The following is a 17,120-nucleotide window of genomic DNA, read 5'->3' on the forward strand; positions in this document are numbered from 1 at the left end:
TTATAAATGAATAGCTAGTTGTAACAACAAAAATGCATTTAATCATCAGGGAAATTATATTCATATTCATTCACAGAGACAATAACAGAGACATTAACAACTCAATTTCACATATTTTCAGCACAATGTAAACAATGAAATAACTTAATGCAGTGAATGGTCATAATAATTGGGGCTCTTGCGCATACACACGCACACACACACACCTAACAAGTATTTAAATTAGCATATAGTGCCTATGCAATACCGCATGGTACAGTGGAATCGATGTGCTAAAGTCCAGTGATTTGAGAATGTAAACTACGTACCTTTTGCTCAAGAGGCTCAAAGCTGTGAGTAACTTATACATTAGAATTCTGTGAACCTGTTCTCTCCAGGGATCCTCTGGCTTCTTCCCACATTATAATACGCTCATTTTTTTAATGCTACCGGCAACAGATAGAAAGCTAAATGAATTATGGATATGTTTTCTAATTTTCTCAGATACAAAACATACCCTAGTATTCTTTGTGTGGCTGCCAAACAAAAACCGACCCATTATTATACTACTTTGTTGCCTGACAAGAGAGAAACACACTTTTGCCCTTCAGCTGAATTCAATCATAATTCCTCCAGGAGTTTTGTGTGTGAATGTGTCCGCTAAAAAGAATAACTTAAAAAGAAAATTATAACAACAACCTGGTCTTATATTTCACAATAATTAACCGGAACAGTGCAACACAGACCTAAGCAATATGCATCAGATTCAATTTCTAAACATGGCCAACTTTAGTTCCCCTTCTGGGTGGCTGGGGAACGTATTCAGTTACCAAAATATAGCCGCTAACACGGCAGTGCATATTCGTCGTGGCAAATCTGAGAACTTGCTGCTCGTTTCAGACAGGAAGATGTCTTCTTTGTTTCATGACACGGTGTTGTGATATGGGGATAGGAGCAGACCTCTCTCAGACAAGATGAGTCGAGCACAGATCGGGCTCCATGCCTCGAGGTGGTCCACCTGAAATCTACTTCACCACAGATGAGTCTCTCTGATCTCCGCAATCACCTGGCTGGCCTTCTGCAGAGCCTGGTGAAAACAAACAAACAAACACGAGAGAGAGAGAGAGAGAGAGAGAGAGAGAGAGAGAGAGAGAGAGAGAGAGAGAGAGAGAGAGAGAGAGAGAGAGAGAGAGAGAGAGAGAGAGAGAGAGAGAGAGAGAGAGAGAGAGAGAGAGAGAGAGAGAGAGAGAGAGAGAGAGAGAGAGAGAGAGAGAGAGAGAGAGAGAGAGAGAGAGAGAGAGAGAGTTGAGGCCCCACAGTTCCATCCAGGGGTGTTTGTTTGAATCCTTTGTGCAATTCAACCTTCAGCACAACCTCAACAGTCACTTCACCAAGTGTAAAGTACAATGAAAGCTGATCTTGCTTTATTTTGTTCATTATATGTACATTTCTTTAACCCAATCGATCTATTATGAAGATAATACATGGAAAAATAAAAATCTCCCCCCTTTTTTCCCCAACAGTAACTGGTGAACATTAATCCTATGTTTTGTATACTACTGAAGCCAAACAACCTTTTTAAAAGAAGAGCAAATACAAGATTTAGATGTTTATAAGAATCAAAGCTAAGCTAGGTTTAGCTGTCGCCTGCAAGTGAGAGGTTTTCGCACGCAGCCATGCTTGTCCATTCACGAACCAGTGGGCCGCCACATCCAGGCGCAGGCTGGCTTTTGATTGGATGGACACTTTGCCTTTGAAACTATATTGCTAGGTCACAGTGATGCTGCAGACCCCTGGTTATGACGCTCACGTGCTGCAGTCTCTATAGCTAGAGCTCACCCTCACCCCCTAAATCTCCAGACACTCCTCCTCACTCCTCGACACGCCCTTGTACACTCTTCCCCAATTAGTGAGTAAGCCTATTACTTATTAGAGCCCAAACTGCTTGTCAAAGCAGCTTTGAACCGATGATACATCGGTGCGTCAGACACAAGAAGTCCTTCATTAGAGAAATCTTATAAGACAGCTTATAGAAATCCGAAGGTTATGATTGGCCCAGATCATCCACCATCAACAGTCAACATTTCCTTCCCACACTGCTCCTCTCCTCCTGCCTCGACCACAAACCGCCGTACGTCGTGTCCTCCAAAGCATCGTGAAGGACAGCTTCTGAAACTCACCGCGGGTGAAACAATAACAGAGGTGCCCTTTCCCCCCTTCGTCTCGGTGCTCACCTGCAGCATGTCGGCGGACTCCTTGCGTCGCTGAGCCATGTCCTCTGATTCGGTCAGCAGTTCGTTCAGGAGCCCCGACTTGTACAGCTGGCCCACCAGCTCGCTCTGCAGGCTGTCCTTCACGTGGTTCACCAGGAAGTGCATCACTGCCTTCGGCACACTGCAGGCAGTGGGGGGGCGGGGGGGGGGGCAGATGAACAGAGATCGAACAGATGGTGTGTTACCTCAGCAGCAGATGGAGAGGAGACAACGGCGGGACTGGTTTTGAAACCAGAGACATTAGGAGTGTGTGTGTCGTGGACAAACACGGTTAAGTCTTTCATGGGAAGCTTCTGGACCCTGTGGAGTGAAACCGTTCAGATACACTCCGCTGGGATGAGGCTGTGGGAGTTGGAATGGGATGACTGCGTTGGGCTGTGGCTCCCCTGTGACCCTTTTTTATTTTATTTGACATTAATTTATCCAGGAAGGTCCCATTGAGATATAATATCTCGTCTTCCGGGGAGTCCTGGCCAAGATGGCCTCAAAGTTAAAGTAAATCGATGGATGCAAAGTTACATATCATCATCATCATCATCATCATCATCATCATCCTCATCGTAGTTTATTTTATCCAGGCCGGAATTATTCCTCTCCCGAGGGCGGGGCCTGTCTGACTGTCGCAATCGTCATAAACGCCCTTCCCACACGGAGCGCCCTTCTCACACTCACTGCTCACTACACTCACTACCTCACTACTACCACTACCTCCTCCCACGCCTGCCTCGGTGTTCCTGGTCTTGGTTCTCTCACATAGCGACATAACAGTCTGTCGTTCAGAGGTTTTTAACACGACACATAGGCGGAGACTCCCGTACCTATCCTGGATGTTCTTGCGCACGATGAGGAAGTAGGACTTGATGAGCCGCTCGATGACCTCGCAGTCCCGCTGTTCCCGCGACGACAGCTTCCTGGCCACGGGTACGGGCTGAGGAGGAGGAGGAGGAGGAGAGCGGACCGCGTTCAACGACTGACGATGTTAAACATTAAACATGAAAAAATGACAGACGCTGCGCTTAGTCTCCAGCAGCGCATCGAGCTGTCGGGGCGGCGGCGGCGGCGGCGGCGGCCTTATCCTCACCACATCCAGCAGGTTGACAGCTCCCTTCAGGGGACTCCCGGGCCCTGAGCCAGGGGCCTCCTCCCCCTTCTTCAGCATCCCCCTCCAGTTCCCCGTGCCATCCTGCTCCGCCTGGGGCCCCCCGGCCTGCAGACGGGGAGGGGGGGGGGGGGGGAACACAACGATAATGAGAGGCGGCGAGGAGGGAGACGCAGGGCTCCAGAGCAGCGGCAGAACGCCACGAGCATCAGAGAGAGAGAGAGAGAGAGAGAGAGAGAGAGAGAGAGAGAGAGAGAGAGAGAGAGAGAGAGAGAGAGAGAGAGAGAGAGAGAGAGAGAGGATTAACAGAAGTATACACACGCTTAATGTTAGGATTAGAGGGGAGATCAAGACAAAGACATCGAGGTGTACAGGGATGGATATCGGGGAGAACAAATCAGGTAAATAAGCTCTTTGTTGAACTCGAGAAGGAGACGGAGCAGTTCTATCTGTAGGGGAGAGCCGGATATCCCTTCAGCCACAGTACATGCATAATTCACAGTTTTTGACATCTACAAATTAGGATGGAGGGGAGCAGTGGTTAAGTAGAGAAGTAGCTCCTGCAATTAGGGAAGTTGTTTTCTGAAAGACACACACAGCATCACTGGAGGGGGGGGGGGGGGGGTCACGAAAAGTTCACAGATATCAAACCAACACAGAGCGGAGGAAGGCAAGACAGGAAGAAGGCATGAAGCAGGACTCCAAGTACACTGCAAAGAGCATTCCTACAGCCATGCCCGATTCACACACCCCTCCACCGCCTCATGCCCCCCATAAAGACACAACAACAACAACAACAACGCCCCCTGCCAGCGTAGCTAGCCAGCTAACCAGCGAGCCTGGCTGCTTAACAAGCCAACTTGTTAACATCCTGCTTCTAGCAAGTCTGCCAGTTTAGCAAACTTGCTAGCTCGTCCGCCAGTTTAGCCCACTCGCTAGCCAGCGTGCTAGCTTAGCCAACTTGCTAGCTAGCGTGCTAGTTCAGCCAGATGCTAGCTAGTGGGCTAGCTTAGCCGGTTGAGCGCCCACCTTGGCGCCGTCTGTGTCCTGCGCCCCAGAGCCCAGCGGGGGGGCCGCGCCTCTACCAACAGACTAGCCAGAGGGGGGGGGGGGGGGGGGGGGGGGGGCGGGGGAGAGAGTAGAAGAAGAAGCAGAGGAGGAGAATGAAGAACTGAGAAAATACAAGCTGGCAGATGAGAGACTTTCTTGAGTTGAAAAGAGGTTTGGGAAGAGAGAGAGAGAGAGAGAGAGAGAGAGAGAGAGAGAGAGAGAGAGAGCGAGAGAGAGAGAGAGAGAGAGAGAGAGAGAGAGAGAGAGAGAGAAGGATGCGGGGAGAGAGCACTATAGAGAGAGAAAGAACGAGAGAAAGAGAATGACAGAGAGAGAGAGCGAGAGAGATAGAGAGAGCGAGAGAGAGAAAGAGAGATAGAGAGAGTGAGAGAGATAGAGAGAGATATATCAGGGGTAAATAAATTCCTTGACAGAAGCTATCCGGCACATTTCTTGGTGCCAGATCATTATCTTGAAGTGTTGTGAGCACAACAGCAAACCATCTAAAAGCACCAGTGCCTGACTCCCATCACACCGTGTGGACCTGTGCACGCTGCGCTCTGGAGCTTTTGTGTTGGCAAGAACAAATATATATCACAGAGTACACATGTCAAGGCCTGCTGGCGGTGATATATCAAACGTTGTTGGGTTGCTCTGGTTGTACCTTGTCCCTGGGCACTGAAGTGGGAAGCTCCCTCATCCGGTTCCTCCTCTGCTCCTACAAACACACAAGATATGGGAACTTTATCAACAAAACTTAAAAGGTGCAATTAAATATATTTCATTTATTTTTATATATTAGGTATTTTTTTTGGATACAATGAGGGAGCAATTCAACACTATTTAATGCAAATGTTAATTAACTTTCTCAAGTAGAGGAAAAAAAAAAATCACTATTGTAGCCGTACGTGTTTTATTTCATTTCTTAGGGCATTTATTAGATTGTTCTTCCAGATTCGACTCCTTAAATAGCACCTAAATAAATACTTTATATACAATTATGAAACAGTGGAAAAAAAGGAAAAGTAACTAAAATGAAACTTTTGTTCTCTCCTTACTAGAACGCAGTACTTTGAGACGGTTTGCGCACACGCACACACACCCGTTTACTTACAAAAACAAAAATCTTCTAAGCAGCAACCGAGTCCATATTAAAATCAATAGCATGGCCACTGTCTCGTCTGAGTACATTTGGAGACTTTTTTTATAAAAAAATAATACAAAAACAAAAAGTACATACTTCTATATTGTTGTTCAGGACTCCACAGGCGTCTGCAAAGTCTGGGTGTTTGGTGTTGATGTAGGCCAGCTCAATAGCCACCAGATTATGAACCTATGAAGAAAATATAAGAATAATGATGTAACAAAACATCATCATGGTTCATAAAACACCTTCAATTTAAACTCAGTGAGGAGCTGGACTGATAAGGTCGTTGGGGAGGATGGGGAGAGCTAAGCCTGGGAGGTAGTACTCTTTGTACTGGGCCCTAGAGGAGGAGGAGGAGGAGGAGGAGAAGAAGGAGAAGCTACCATCTCGTTGGTAATGGGCAGGCGCTTCCGCAGAAGGGAGGTGACCACCTCCACGATGGCGTCGTGTAGCTTGGGGAACCTCTGCAGCTCCTACACACACACACACACACACACACACACACACTTTATTTTGAGTTTGGATCTGAAGTTACATAACTTCATTACTAGAAATGAGAACACCAGAGAAAGGAACATTGGGAGTTAAGTGTGAACAAGACCGCCCAAATGGACCCTGAACCAGAGAGAATGTGCCACACAGCCAAGCTGTATACTAATGATGTGAATAATTACTGGGGGTCTAATCTGCTCTGAGCGTATCGCAATATTAAAGTGAGGTAGTTTAGGAACATTAATAAATTATATTGGGGTATACTGTAGATGACTTCATCCATTATTCAAAAGTGGTGGTGCAGACCAGTTCATAACATCATTAATAATGGTAAAACCCTGTATTTATAAAGCACTTTTCAAGGTATGAAGAGACAAAAATCATAAAACAATGGTTTTAAATGTCACCTTGAAGATGCTGTGGATAAGATTTGACAGGCTTAAAAAGAGCAGTAGAATAGAGCAAAGAAATATAATTATCCCCAAAAAACTTTCCCTCCCTCCCTCCCTCCCTCTCCACCATTGAGATTCCAGGCAAGATGGATTACTGACCCAATCAGGGAAGAGATGCCCTGATTGGTCAAAAGTGAGCAGGGAGTGGTCTAAAATCAAAATCTAACCAGAGGTAGGCAGAGCCGACTCAAAGATCTATCCTTCCCGTAAGGCATTTCACTCACTAGCTGACAGTTAACTAATAGCTTCAATAGCTTAAATCTTACCTACATCAATATTAACCATTTTTAAAAAGCATAAAGACGAAGTGGCAGAGAGAGTTAGAATTGGATTAAAGTGTGGTAGTTTGTGCCAATTTATATCATCATTATAATAAAACATTATTTAAAGAGCTTAAAATAAGACAAAGAAGAAGTTCAAGTGCAGTGCAGTCACTGCGGTGCACTGCGCCCCCTACCTGCTAACTGTAGTTACTACAGTGCCCGTACCTGCGTGCTGTAGTCACTGCGGTGCATAGTGCCCCCTACCTGTGTGCTGTAGTCACTGCAGCGCCCCCTACCTGTGTGCTGTAGTCACTGCAGCGCCCCCTACCTGTGTGCTGTAGTCACTGCAGCGCCCCCTACCTGTGTGCTGTAGTCACTGCAGCGCCCCCTACCTGTGTGCTGTAGTCACTGCAGCGCCCCCTACCTGTGTGCTGTAGTCACTGCGCCCCCTACCTGTGTGCTGTAGTCACTGCAGCGCCCCCTACCTGTGTGCTGTAGTTACTGCAGTGCTGGATGATCCTCTGCATCTCCTCGTGGACGAGCTCCACGCAGCGCAGGCTGGGCTCCTCCAGCCTCTTCACCTGCTTCTTCACCAGCAGCTCGAAGGACACCTCGGGCACAAACAGGGAGGGCCGCGGGCCCTGGGGGAGGGGGACGGACGGACGGACAGACACACAGACAGACGGACAGACAGAGACGTGATGAACAGCGTTAGGCCTCATTTGCATACGCCAGATGAGTTTGCTGTGGGTGTGACACGGTGCGGAAGTAGACATTATTATACCACCGGGTGTGAGTGTGATTAGCCGTTACAAGCCTTTTGCATCGACCTCTTCTGACATCACAAGGGCTGTGTCCACCTAGATGTGTGCTGGATAGATCAGTCTAACCAGCCTACCCAGTGGACTGGAGCAAACGTTGCTCATCTATCCGTCGTACATCTAGGTGGACACGCCCACTTGTGATGTCAAAAGAGGCAGCAACGGCTAATCACACTCACACCTGGTGGTGTAAAATGTCGCCTTCAATGAACCGCATCTGTATTCACGGCCGTCTGCATGGATTCATTCTCCCGCCTGAATGAGTCTTCTCGAGGCTGACGCGTGTAAGGGTGATGGCGGATGATAAACCAACAAACAGACAGGAAATGGAAGCTGCGCTCACGGTGGCGTTGCGGATGGCGGTCAGGATGTCGATGGTGTTCAGGCCGCCCAGAGGATCCACCGACTCCAGCGTGCGGCCGAACGTCTCGTGGAAGATGTAGCAGATCCGCGCACCGCCACACCTGGGGAGGACGGAGAAGACGGAGGTCATCCGTCACGTTAGAGACAGATTCAAACACATTCATGTTCGATAAGCCCCGCCTTCTTGTGTGTGCTTTGCCTTCCAGGTTCTGTTGTGTTTTGGTGTTGAATGGGGACACCTACTGCGTGTAGTGATTTACAGTATTCATCTCCTCCCTAAGCTGGGATTCAGCAGGCCTACTGTGTAACAGCAGAACTTGTGGGGGGGGGGGAGACCACACATAGACTGGTCCAGAAACGGACGTTTCTACGGAGCGATTTTACCGAAAAACAACTGACAACGCACAACTGATTCGTCGCAAGTACACAAACTGTTTTCCTACAGTGGCCTGTCTACACGGTGCTGATGTGAAACCGTCACAGACACTTCTTTACTCTTGACTGGCTGAGTTTGTGTTTGCTGTTAATAGGCAATTACATGCTTAGTGACTCCCTCTTCCGGCAACATGTTTGGTCAAAACAAATATGAAGCAAGAGAAATGCCCTGATCCCCCAGATATGAGATTTAGAGGACCATTCTAAAATCTGATTTCTGAGACTATCGCCCGAGGACCCCTTGCTTGGTTGAGGCAACAGCACCCCTGTGTGGCTGGGAATAGAAAGTGTCCGTCACGAGTGAGTGAGTTGTTACTTATATGTTATTATTTATGTCAGAACTACTGTAGGGAGAAAGCACAGAGCCTTGGAATCATAGATAAACAATAAAACGGGCAGTTACACCTTGTTTCCTGTTTTGTGGAGGAGATACTCTTACCTCAGAATTGGAAAAGGTTTTAATGAGTGTGATTCTACATTAGCCAGTCTACAGCATGTTGATTCAAAACCTTTACAGACTCTTTTTCTAAGAAGCTGTGTGGCCGATAGGATGTGTTCCCTCGTCTTCCCAACGGGAACATTTTACTACTGCGCTCCGAGTTCGCACTCATCGTTATTCAACTACGCCCTTACAGGTCCCAGATCCAGCAACACGATTCGTCGGTATAAATAACAAGTGAAACAACTCGAAACTCCCCCGTTCATCCAGGTGTCGAACTTGTCTGCACTCCAGACTCTTCAATTATTCATGCGACATCTGATTAATAATGTAAAGCCACTGTCTGCGGGACTGAGCGGTGACTCACAGCTCGGTGGTCTCGATGTACTTGGCCGTTCCCTCGATGGTGTTGCAGTACTCTGCGGCGAACTTGGTGATGAGCTGCAGCAGGGTGGCGCTCTGGTCCTCCACCGGCTCGCCGTAGCTGCTGAGCAGCGACTGGTACTGCGCCGCCAGCACGTTGATGCGGGCCTTCAGCTCCGGCAGGCAGTCCCGGATGTGGTGCATCAGGAGTCTGTGGGGCCACGGAAATGGAAGCGGGAACGCACACACGCGCATGCACGCGCACGCATATACACACGCGCACGCGTACACACACACACACACCGACACACGTATAAATGCACGCGCACACACACACACACACACACGTTGACACGTGTATAAACGCACACACACACACACACACACACACACACACACGTGCACACACATATAACAAACCACACACACGACACACACACACACGCACGCACACTCATACACAGACGTATGGGCACAAACACACACACATACACCCGTGCGTCAACACACACACGCATGCACACACATATACACACACAACCACACACACACAAGATTAGCATTCTCCACAGTATCATCGTGATATTTGATTGATCCCTGAACATCAACTGCTAACGGAGACTTGCATAATGCACGGCCTTTTAGATGTCAAACACAATCAATAAGAAAACAAATCAGTATGGTTTATTCACAACACATACATTTTAATTATAGTTGCTCTTATTATCTCGTCACTATAATTGATTCTAATGTATGATCTGGAATCAATGTAATTATAAATTATTCATTATGAATTATTATGTACACTAATTATATTATTTATTAGATTGGATGTGTGGAGGTTAAGGTGCTGTAGGCAAGAGGCCCTTCTTACTTACAGAACCTTCAAATTCAATAATATAATGTACTTCAATATAATAGTTGTTCCAGTTCCAACGAGCGCCACAAATTGATTCCGCTTTCCTTATTTATTTTAACATGATTTATTTAAGTTTAACTCTGCCAGCCCGTAATCGCGCCCCCACCCCCCACCCCCGTCAACAAATCGGCCAGCCTGTAATCGCCCCCCCGCCCCCCCTGTCAACAATCCATCCGCCCGCAACCCAACCCCCGCCCCCCCCCCTCAACAATTCCACCCGACGAGACACACGAGAAAAACCACACACATTTCTACCTGGTCTGTGGGAAATACTGTGTTCTATTTCTACCTTTCAACTTTTTAACACTGTAACAGCATATAAAACACAATCAAGCAAACAAAACTTGACGTTCAACAGCTCAAAGATGACGATTGATGTGTTCACCTGTTGAGGGTCCTGGCCAGGTACTTGGTCCCGTTCCTATTGGCCAGCGAGGGGTACTTCTTCTGCAGGAAGGCGTGTTCGTCACGGATGGCGTCGGCCACAGACTTCTTGTTGTTGATGTCCAGTTGGCTCCTGAAAGAAAAATGACAAATCATGAATAATACATCAGGTCTGCTAAACTGAGCATGGAAAATCAACCCAATGAATATTGAGCGACTAGGGTGAGCTGCTCATAGCATGGTGCACACACACACACACACACACACACACACACACACACACACACACACACACACACACACACACACACACACACACACACACACACACACACACACACACACACACACACACACACGTAGCATATCAGATACATCCAGACCTGTTGACCACACCGATGAGGCCCAGCTTGACGGGGATGACTCGGCCCATGAGCACGTCCATGGCGTCCGTGCCGGCGTCCATCAGGTCCAGCTTGGTCACCACCGCCAGCGTTCTCCTGCCTGGGAAGAACAGATGTTATACAGCTGCAAATTCATGTACTATGTAAATACATGTAATTTAACAGTAATGCATGAAATGTAATTAAAATGCATGCAATAACATCTGAATTAATAATAAACATCTCAAATACATGTGAAATGTCAAAATGATCTTAAGAACGGTAAACTCATCTTTAGGACGGATATTTTAACAAAATTGGAAATGTGATTTTCAGATGCACTTCTCATTGCTCAACCCTGATAACAAACCAAATCTCCAGAGCCAAAACGTTACATTGAGCGCATTGTACACTGGCTACGTATGTTAGTTCTGCGAGTGACGCGGGGACAGAACCAGGGGCCCTACCGTCAGTGTCCACCTCGCGGGCCACCTTCAGGGCCTCGGAGGTGGCCATGTCCGTGTTGGCGGCGGTGACCGCCAGGATGATGCAGTTGGGGTTGGAGATGTGCTTGAGGATCAGCTCCCTGATCTGGACCTCGATGTCCTGGGGCTGGTCACCCACCGGCACCTGGGGAGGGGACGGCATCAGTGGAGGGAAAAACGTGCATGCTGACTGGTTCTTCGTTAGGGAACCGGAATCTGGGCGGTGAGAATACACTTTAGACTCAAGGGTGTGGTCCAAAAAATAGAGCAGGAATAAAAAGGGGCTAGGAATGCGCAAAGACAGCTGTGTTCAACTCCCAGCCAAAATGTACCGGGTTTGATCCCCCGACGTCTGCAGGCTACCAAGATGCCATAATCCCGGACCTGGCTCTAAGATGACAAGTGTCTGAATATCCTCTTCAGGTAAAAACATAAAAAGATCAAGACTAAAGAGCACATCATTAAAGAGTAACTAATATGAAAATAGGGCTTGATCTTAGTGAGATAAAAACTTGCATCCAGCCGCCCTACTGGTCATAGCAGAACCTCTGTTAGGCAGAGAGCCTGCACAGGAAACCAAAAACTGAAGGGGGCGGAGCTACACCTTGTTTCCTGTTTTGTTTTTCAAGATATTCTACCAAAGAAAACTAAATTAACGAAGGTGGCTACAGCTTTCAGAAGGGGATTTGAACAAGTGTATGTATACATTGGCCGGTCTACACGGTGTTGATTTGAAAGAAAAAAAAAAAATTTTTTTAAATAATTTAAAAAAAATCTATTTTACTACTGCAGAGTTTGTGTTAGCCAATCACACACTTACAGATCGCCTCCTCGGGCGACATGATTGGTTAAAACGAACTCTGAGGGAAAGAAAGTGAAAAGCCCTCTTCATGCAGATTACCTTTACATATTAATCTGAAGAGTGATTGGTGAGACTGAGTGAGTGTGGGGTGCATTGGGGGCGTTCGTTACCTTGGTGATGCCCGGCAGGTCGACCAGCGTGAGGTTGACGACGTGGGGGGAGAAGATTTTGAGGTGGATGGGGTCATCACTGATCCCCTGCAGGTGTATAATCAGTGAGAGAGAGAGAGAGAGAGAGAGAGAGAGAGAGAGAGAGAGAGAGAGAGAGAGAGACAAAGATATTTAGAGTGAGAGTGAGAGACGGGAGGAGCAGGGTGCTGCATAATTCACAGCCACAATCAGACGCTTAATAAGGACAAGCTATTTTGAGAGATTAGGATAATAAAGGGGGCAGAGGTATAGAAGGAGCCCTGGATCACACCTCTGATTCCTAAGTAGATGCTATTTGAACAATTAATTCTCGAAGACAATTTAATAGAGATTTTACAAAAAAAGGCATTCTACACAAAGCTGTAATACAATTACACATGAAATAAAAAATAACTGATGAAATAGATCCAAGGTACAAATCATCATAACATAATATTTAATCTTACGATATTCTTTTTTTTTTTACCAAACATGAAACTTTTCTTGAAAGAGTTGTGACAACAGACTTTTTATTTGATGTTTTTGGAGTAGTTGAAGTAGGGCTTTAACTTTGAGATAGAACTCACCTTATTGCTCCCTGACACTCTCTCGGTTTCATTTTCAATCTCCTGTCGGATTTCCTCAAAATCTGTGAAGATCTGAGAAAACAAAAGGTCATGAACACACACACACGTTTGTATTTTTTACAAACCCCTATCATTTTTTCCTGTGTAACTTTATACCTTATTCTTGGTGTGTAGAAACTTCCCCCAATCCTCTCCTTCTATGCCTGTAACACACAAAAAAAAAAAAAAAAAGCCTAGTTAGCATCGTATCACAGCTCTTAGCTCATAAACATCAGTGGCTACTAGGCTAAAGGTTTAAAGGTGCAGTATGTATATGTCATAGTCTAACTGGACATGTCTAGTGCATACTGGATTTTAGGGGCCGATGCCGATACAGACATTAGGGAGTGAAGAAATACCAATATTGATATATATCGGCCGTTATTCAAAATATATCACTATATACACTGTGGAATCCTGGGACTGGAGGAGTTCCTTTGGGATTTGCTGTTCACCCTCCAGCAATGCTTCGGGCCACCACAACATTGCATTCAAATCAGGGGTGTAAATCGGAGCCTTCATGACGATTCGATACAATATCGATTTCTTAAGCCAACGATTCAATTATTTTCGATACTTCAGAATTCCCCACGATACGATTCTATTCGATTAGATACAATTCGATACTCGATATTTTTTACATTATATCTATTAATATAATATCTATCAAATAAATCAACAAAAATATATATAATTTACCTTTTATTGAGAATACAGAAACAGGATTCTATACACACTTTAGTGCTTACTGTGCCGGTCTAGTATGCGGTTAGCCTATTCACTGTAAATAAAAAATTTAAAAATCGATTTTTAATTATTATTATTTTTTTTTTTATAATCGATTCTCTTGCAGATGAATCGATGCATCTAATCGTCGGCTGTATAATCGATTAATCGATACAAGTCGATTCATATTTACACCAATAATTAAAATCACAAGCTAAAAGAAACAATTAGCTACATGCAGAGCATGCCCCTAGCCAGGTAACAATGTCCAGAATCATTTTAGAGCTAAAAATAGCGATTTTTCAATCCCTGGCTACAGCCAAGATGGGGAGGAATGACTAACCTTCACACAGAACACAATGTAAAACTGTTACTGTTGGGAGGGTTTATGTGGATGTGCTCAGTTAAAGCCTTTAGAGGTTCAACCACCACACAGATTTATATTGAGGTAATTCTATTTAGAAATTGACACCATTTGTCATATCGGCAAACCAATGGTGATATATCGGTAATAGGCCAATATCGGCCATATATATCGGCCGATAAAATTGGAAAACTGATATATCGGTCAGGTTCTAATGTCGTCTACTACTACTACTACTACAGATACATACGGAGTGTGTTGCTACTCAGATAAATAAAGGAATCTGGGTTAGCTGGGTGTTGCTCTAGGGAAACAGGGGATGAGCTAAACAGGTGAATTAAAGTGAATACACCTGTCCTGTAGAGACCATCTTTAGGATGGACAGGGTTTTCCCACACACTGCAGTCTGCTTTTGAGGAGACAACATGTTATGATTGCGGTATAATAAGTAGTATTGAGGCTTATTGTCCCCAAATGGCAAAGACAGGAAAAAGTGGACACACAATAATGATTTTTGCCTTTTTTTTAAGTTTCTGAGAGCAAACATGGTTCTAAAGATGCATGATTAATTCGACCAATGAAATCCTGAAGCAAAACCTGCAATATTTCTAAAGGCCGCCACTTAGGTTTGCCACTATGCTAGAGATTTTGTATGGGTTTGGCAACGGGGAATACCAGAATCTCGTCCCATCTTTAACCAACAAAGACTTCTCTGTAGACCCTTTTCACAGAGGTGTCCTTGTACAAAACAGGTTTCGCTCATAACACTAATAACAGGTAAACTAATCTTACGTACCAGGGCACGGGGTAGTAGTCTGAACGAGGGGAAATAAATCCTCTCTCCATGCCCTGGTACATCAAAGCATCAGACCCATAATCTGTGTTAGGAGCAACCTGACACCTCTGTGCAGAGGGTCTATTTCGATAAACGCCACACACCATTCTCATCACACTTCTTGCCGTCTCCAGGGTCCACGTGGACCAGCTGCAGGATCAGAGGTCTCCGAGTAACGACTCCGGTCCCACGGGGCAGCAGGTCCCTGCCGACCAGGCTCTCCAGCACGGAGCTCTTTCCACTGCTCTGTAGACGAAGGGGAAAACACAGCAGGATGTGAAGACATGGCAACACGACACGACCCGGTGGTGACAATGCATGTACAGTACAGGCACCAGCCAGATTGTAGTTCAATACAATCAATGCATGGCAAGAATCGCACTGCAGAATGGATGATTCACATGAAGGCTACAGTGGAGGGTCTATGTTACAAAACATATCTTGCATCATCATATTATCATGTTAACTAGTATTTTAGCGATGCATGGCAGTGCATGTGGCTATACTAGTTCATGTGACGTGTGTTGCACTACAAACAGCGTTGTATCAGCAGCACCACTACTGCTGACAGCTTGGTTATAGTTTACTCATAGCTGACTGTCTCAGTGAGCATGCGCCTACATACATACATAATTCTGATACATCCACACTGACCTGTTTGGCTAGAGGTTATCAGCATTAAACAGCATTTCATTAGGAGGAGAGGGACTACATCATGTGAGGGGCTTTACCTGGGTCCCGACCACCGCTATCTGCGGCAGCTGGATGATGTCAGCTCCCACCGTGTTGAACACATCCTGCAGCTTGTTTATGACCGGGATCAGAGCGTCCATGTTCAGGGGAAAACCTCAACGATTTGCGGTCAATTAAACAAATGAAACCGGTGCTGTGATGCTGTGATGGAGCCAAAGTCATTCAATGTCTAACTGTCACCACCATTGCAACAACACACCCACCCGGAGAACGTTATACTAGGGAACTGGGATATGTAGTTTTCTCCGACCGCATTGTGATAGGGTTCAACTACGGATGTGACGTAAAATAACTACACCGCGGTTGACGTCACGCTTTACGACTGTCATGACGTATATCTGACGTGAATATCACTTCAGGCGTGGACTGCGCATGCGCGTGTCTATGCGGACGACATTGCGAGCTTGGGATCGACAACTTCCAGTTCGCTTTCTCCCGTCAAACTTCGCGTAGTGGTCACAAAACAACACGATCACGGCCACTGTTCGCTGCCGTTGTTGTACTCTTTCTTTCCGACATGCTGCAGTTTCTGGTGAGTTACGTTAATCAATAAGCGATGCTCTTCGGTGTCTCCCTTACATATTTATACCCTTATTATTTTAAACCGTGTTATTATTGTTGGCTTTATTATCCGGGTTATCTCAAGACCGTTGTGTAACCTCAACGTCTGTTTATCTCTAGTAAACATATTGTATAGACTCAACGATAAGATTACAATTCATACTAATGTGCCAATACTTTCCTAATTTGTTATGTTTGACGGAATGATTTTTCTTTTACAGGCAGGCTTCACGTTGGGGAACGTGGTGGGGATGTACCTGGCTCAAAACTATGATGTATGTATACTGTATTAAAAGATAGATCAAAGAATCACACATTCATCAAGATGCCCAAGTTCGATATTTGACAGCATTAGTTCAGAAATGAAGTCTCGCGAGAGGTCCTTTCTGACTGTCAGTGACAACACAACCTGATAATAAACCCATTATTTTCCAAGGTACCCAACGTTGCCAAGAAAATAGAAGCCTTCAAGAAGGACGTGGAGGCGAAAAAGAAGCCACCAGACTAATAATAACAAGGGGAAGAAATTAACTGGAAATATCTTTCGTTTTTATTTAAAATGTTTGCATACGTGGACAAAAGGATGAATCATACTGACTATTTAAGAAAATATAACAGTGCCTTGGCCAGTATTTTTGTCTCAGATTTTGATTGGATTTGAATTAAACTACAGTGGTCCAAAAATAAGGCAACGTTGACCTTTATAATTCACTGTTTGAACTATGTTTTTACACAATATAGAATGCACTTGCTAGATTTTAATTGTGTGGTATCAAAAATAATAATTAACCAAAGTTCTGGAAAGGATATTTCAATAATTGCACTTATCATCAAGATATGATATGCAGGGTATCATTATGTAATTCCAAATATATGCACAAGATGGTACCATTATCCTGGCATTCCTATTCCTTTGTG

The 17,120-nt window shown here is 45.4% G+C and overlaps 2 protein-coding genes across 3 annotated transcripts; one reads left to right on the forward strand and one right to left on the reverse strand.

The window, feature by feature from the left end:
* Positions 1–90: 90 nt before the first annotated feature.
* Positions 91–15,816, reverse strand: LOC311363110 (dynamin-1-like protein). Of its 2 annotated transcripts, XM_084483042.1 has the most exons (19): positions 15,620–15,816; positions 14,993–15,134; positions 13,081–13,127; positions 12,925–12,996; positions 12,320–12,406; positions 11,330–11,492; positions 10,863–10,983; positions 10,481–10,612; positions 9,181–9,387; positions 7,920–8,040; positions 7,241–7,396; positions 5,932–6,021; positions 5,642–5,734; positions 5,066–5,119; positions 4,381–4,443; positions 3,334–3,459; positions 3,071–3,180; positions 2,214–2,373; positions 91–1,066 (listed from the first exon to the last, which is right to left on the reverse strand). In XM_084483042.1, the coding sequence occupies exons 1-19, from the start codon at positions 15,719–15,721 to the stop codon at positions 1,010–1,012; spliced, it is 2,103 nt and encodes a 700-aa protein (XP_084339168.1). In that variant the 5' UTR covers positions 15,722–15,816; the 3' UTR covers positions 91–1,009. The 2 variants fall into 2 exon arrangements, with proteins under 2 accessions (XP_084339168.1, XP_084339169.1); XM_084483043.1 differs by lacking the exon at positions 4,381–4,443.
* Positions 15,817–16,008: 192 nt separating this feature from the next.
* On the forward strand, positions 16,009–17,096 carry stmp1 (short transmembrane mitochondrial protein 1). The gene is made up of 3 exons (XM_084483441.1): positions 16,009–16,173; positions 16,424–16,477; positions 16,639–17,096. Exons 1-3 carry the CDS (start codon positions 16,159–16,161, stop codon positions 16,708–16,710), a joined length of 141 nt encoding a protein of 46 aa, XP_084339567.1. The 5' UTR covers positions 16,009–16,158; the 3' UTR covers positions 16,711–17,096.
* The last annotated feature ends 24 nt before the right edge of the window (positions 17,097–17,120 follow it).

Source organism: Micromesistius poutassou (genome assembly GCF_964030765.1).
Source record: "Micromesistius poutassou genome assembly, chromosome: 18".
NCBI lineage: Eukaryota > Metazoa > Chordata > Actinopteri > Gadiformes > Gadidae > Micromesistius > Micromesistius poutassou.

Bases quoted from the DNA above. Each gene is read 5' to 3' on its own strand.
- LOC311363110 (XM_084483042.1), bottom strand. From the start codon at position 15,721: ATGGACGCTCTGATCCCGGTCATAAACAAGCTGCAGGATGTGTTCAAC. The intron at 15,135-15,619 runs GTAAAGCCCCTC...CTTCGTCTACAG, and splicing joins TAGCGGTGGTCGGGACCCAG to AGCAGTGGAAAGAGCTCCGT. The intron at 5,735-5,931 runs GTAGCTTCTCCT...TTTTCTTCATAG, and splicing joins TGCCCATTACCAACGAGATG to GTTCATAATCTGGTGGCTAT.
- stmp1 (XM_084483441.1), top strand. The intron at 16,478-16,638 runs GTATGTATACTG...TTATTTTCCAAG, and splicing joins ACCTGGCTCAAAACTATGAT to GTACCCAACGTTGCCAAGAA.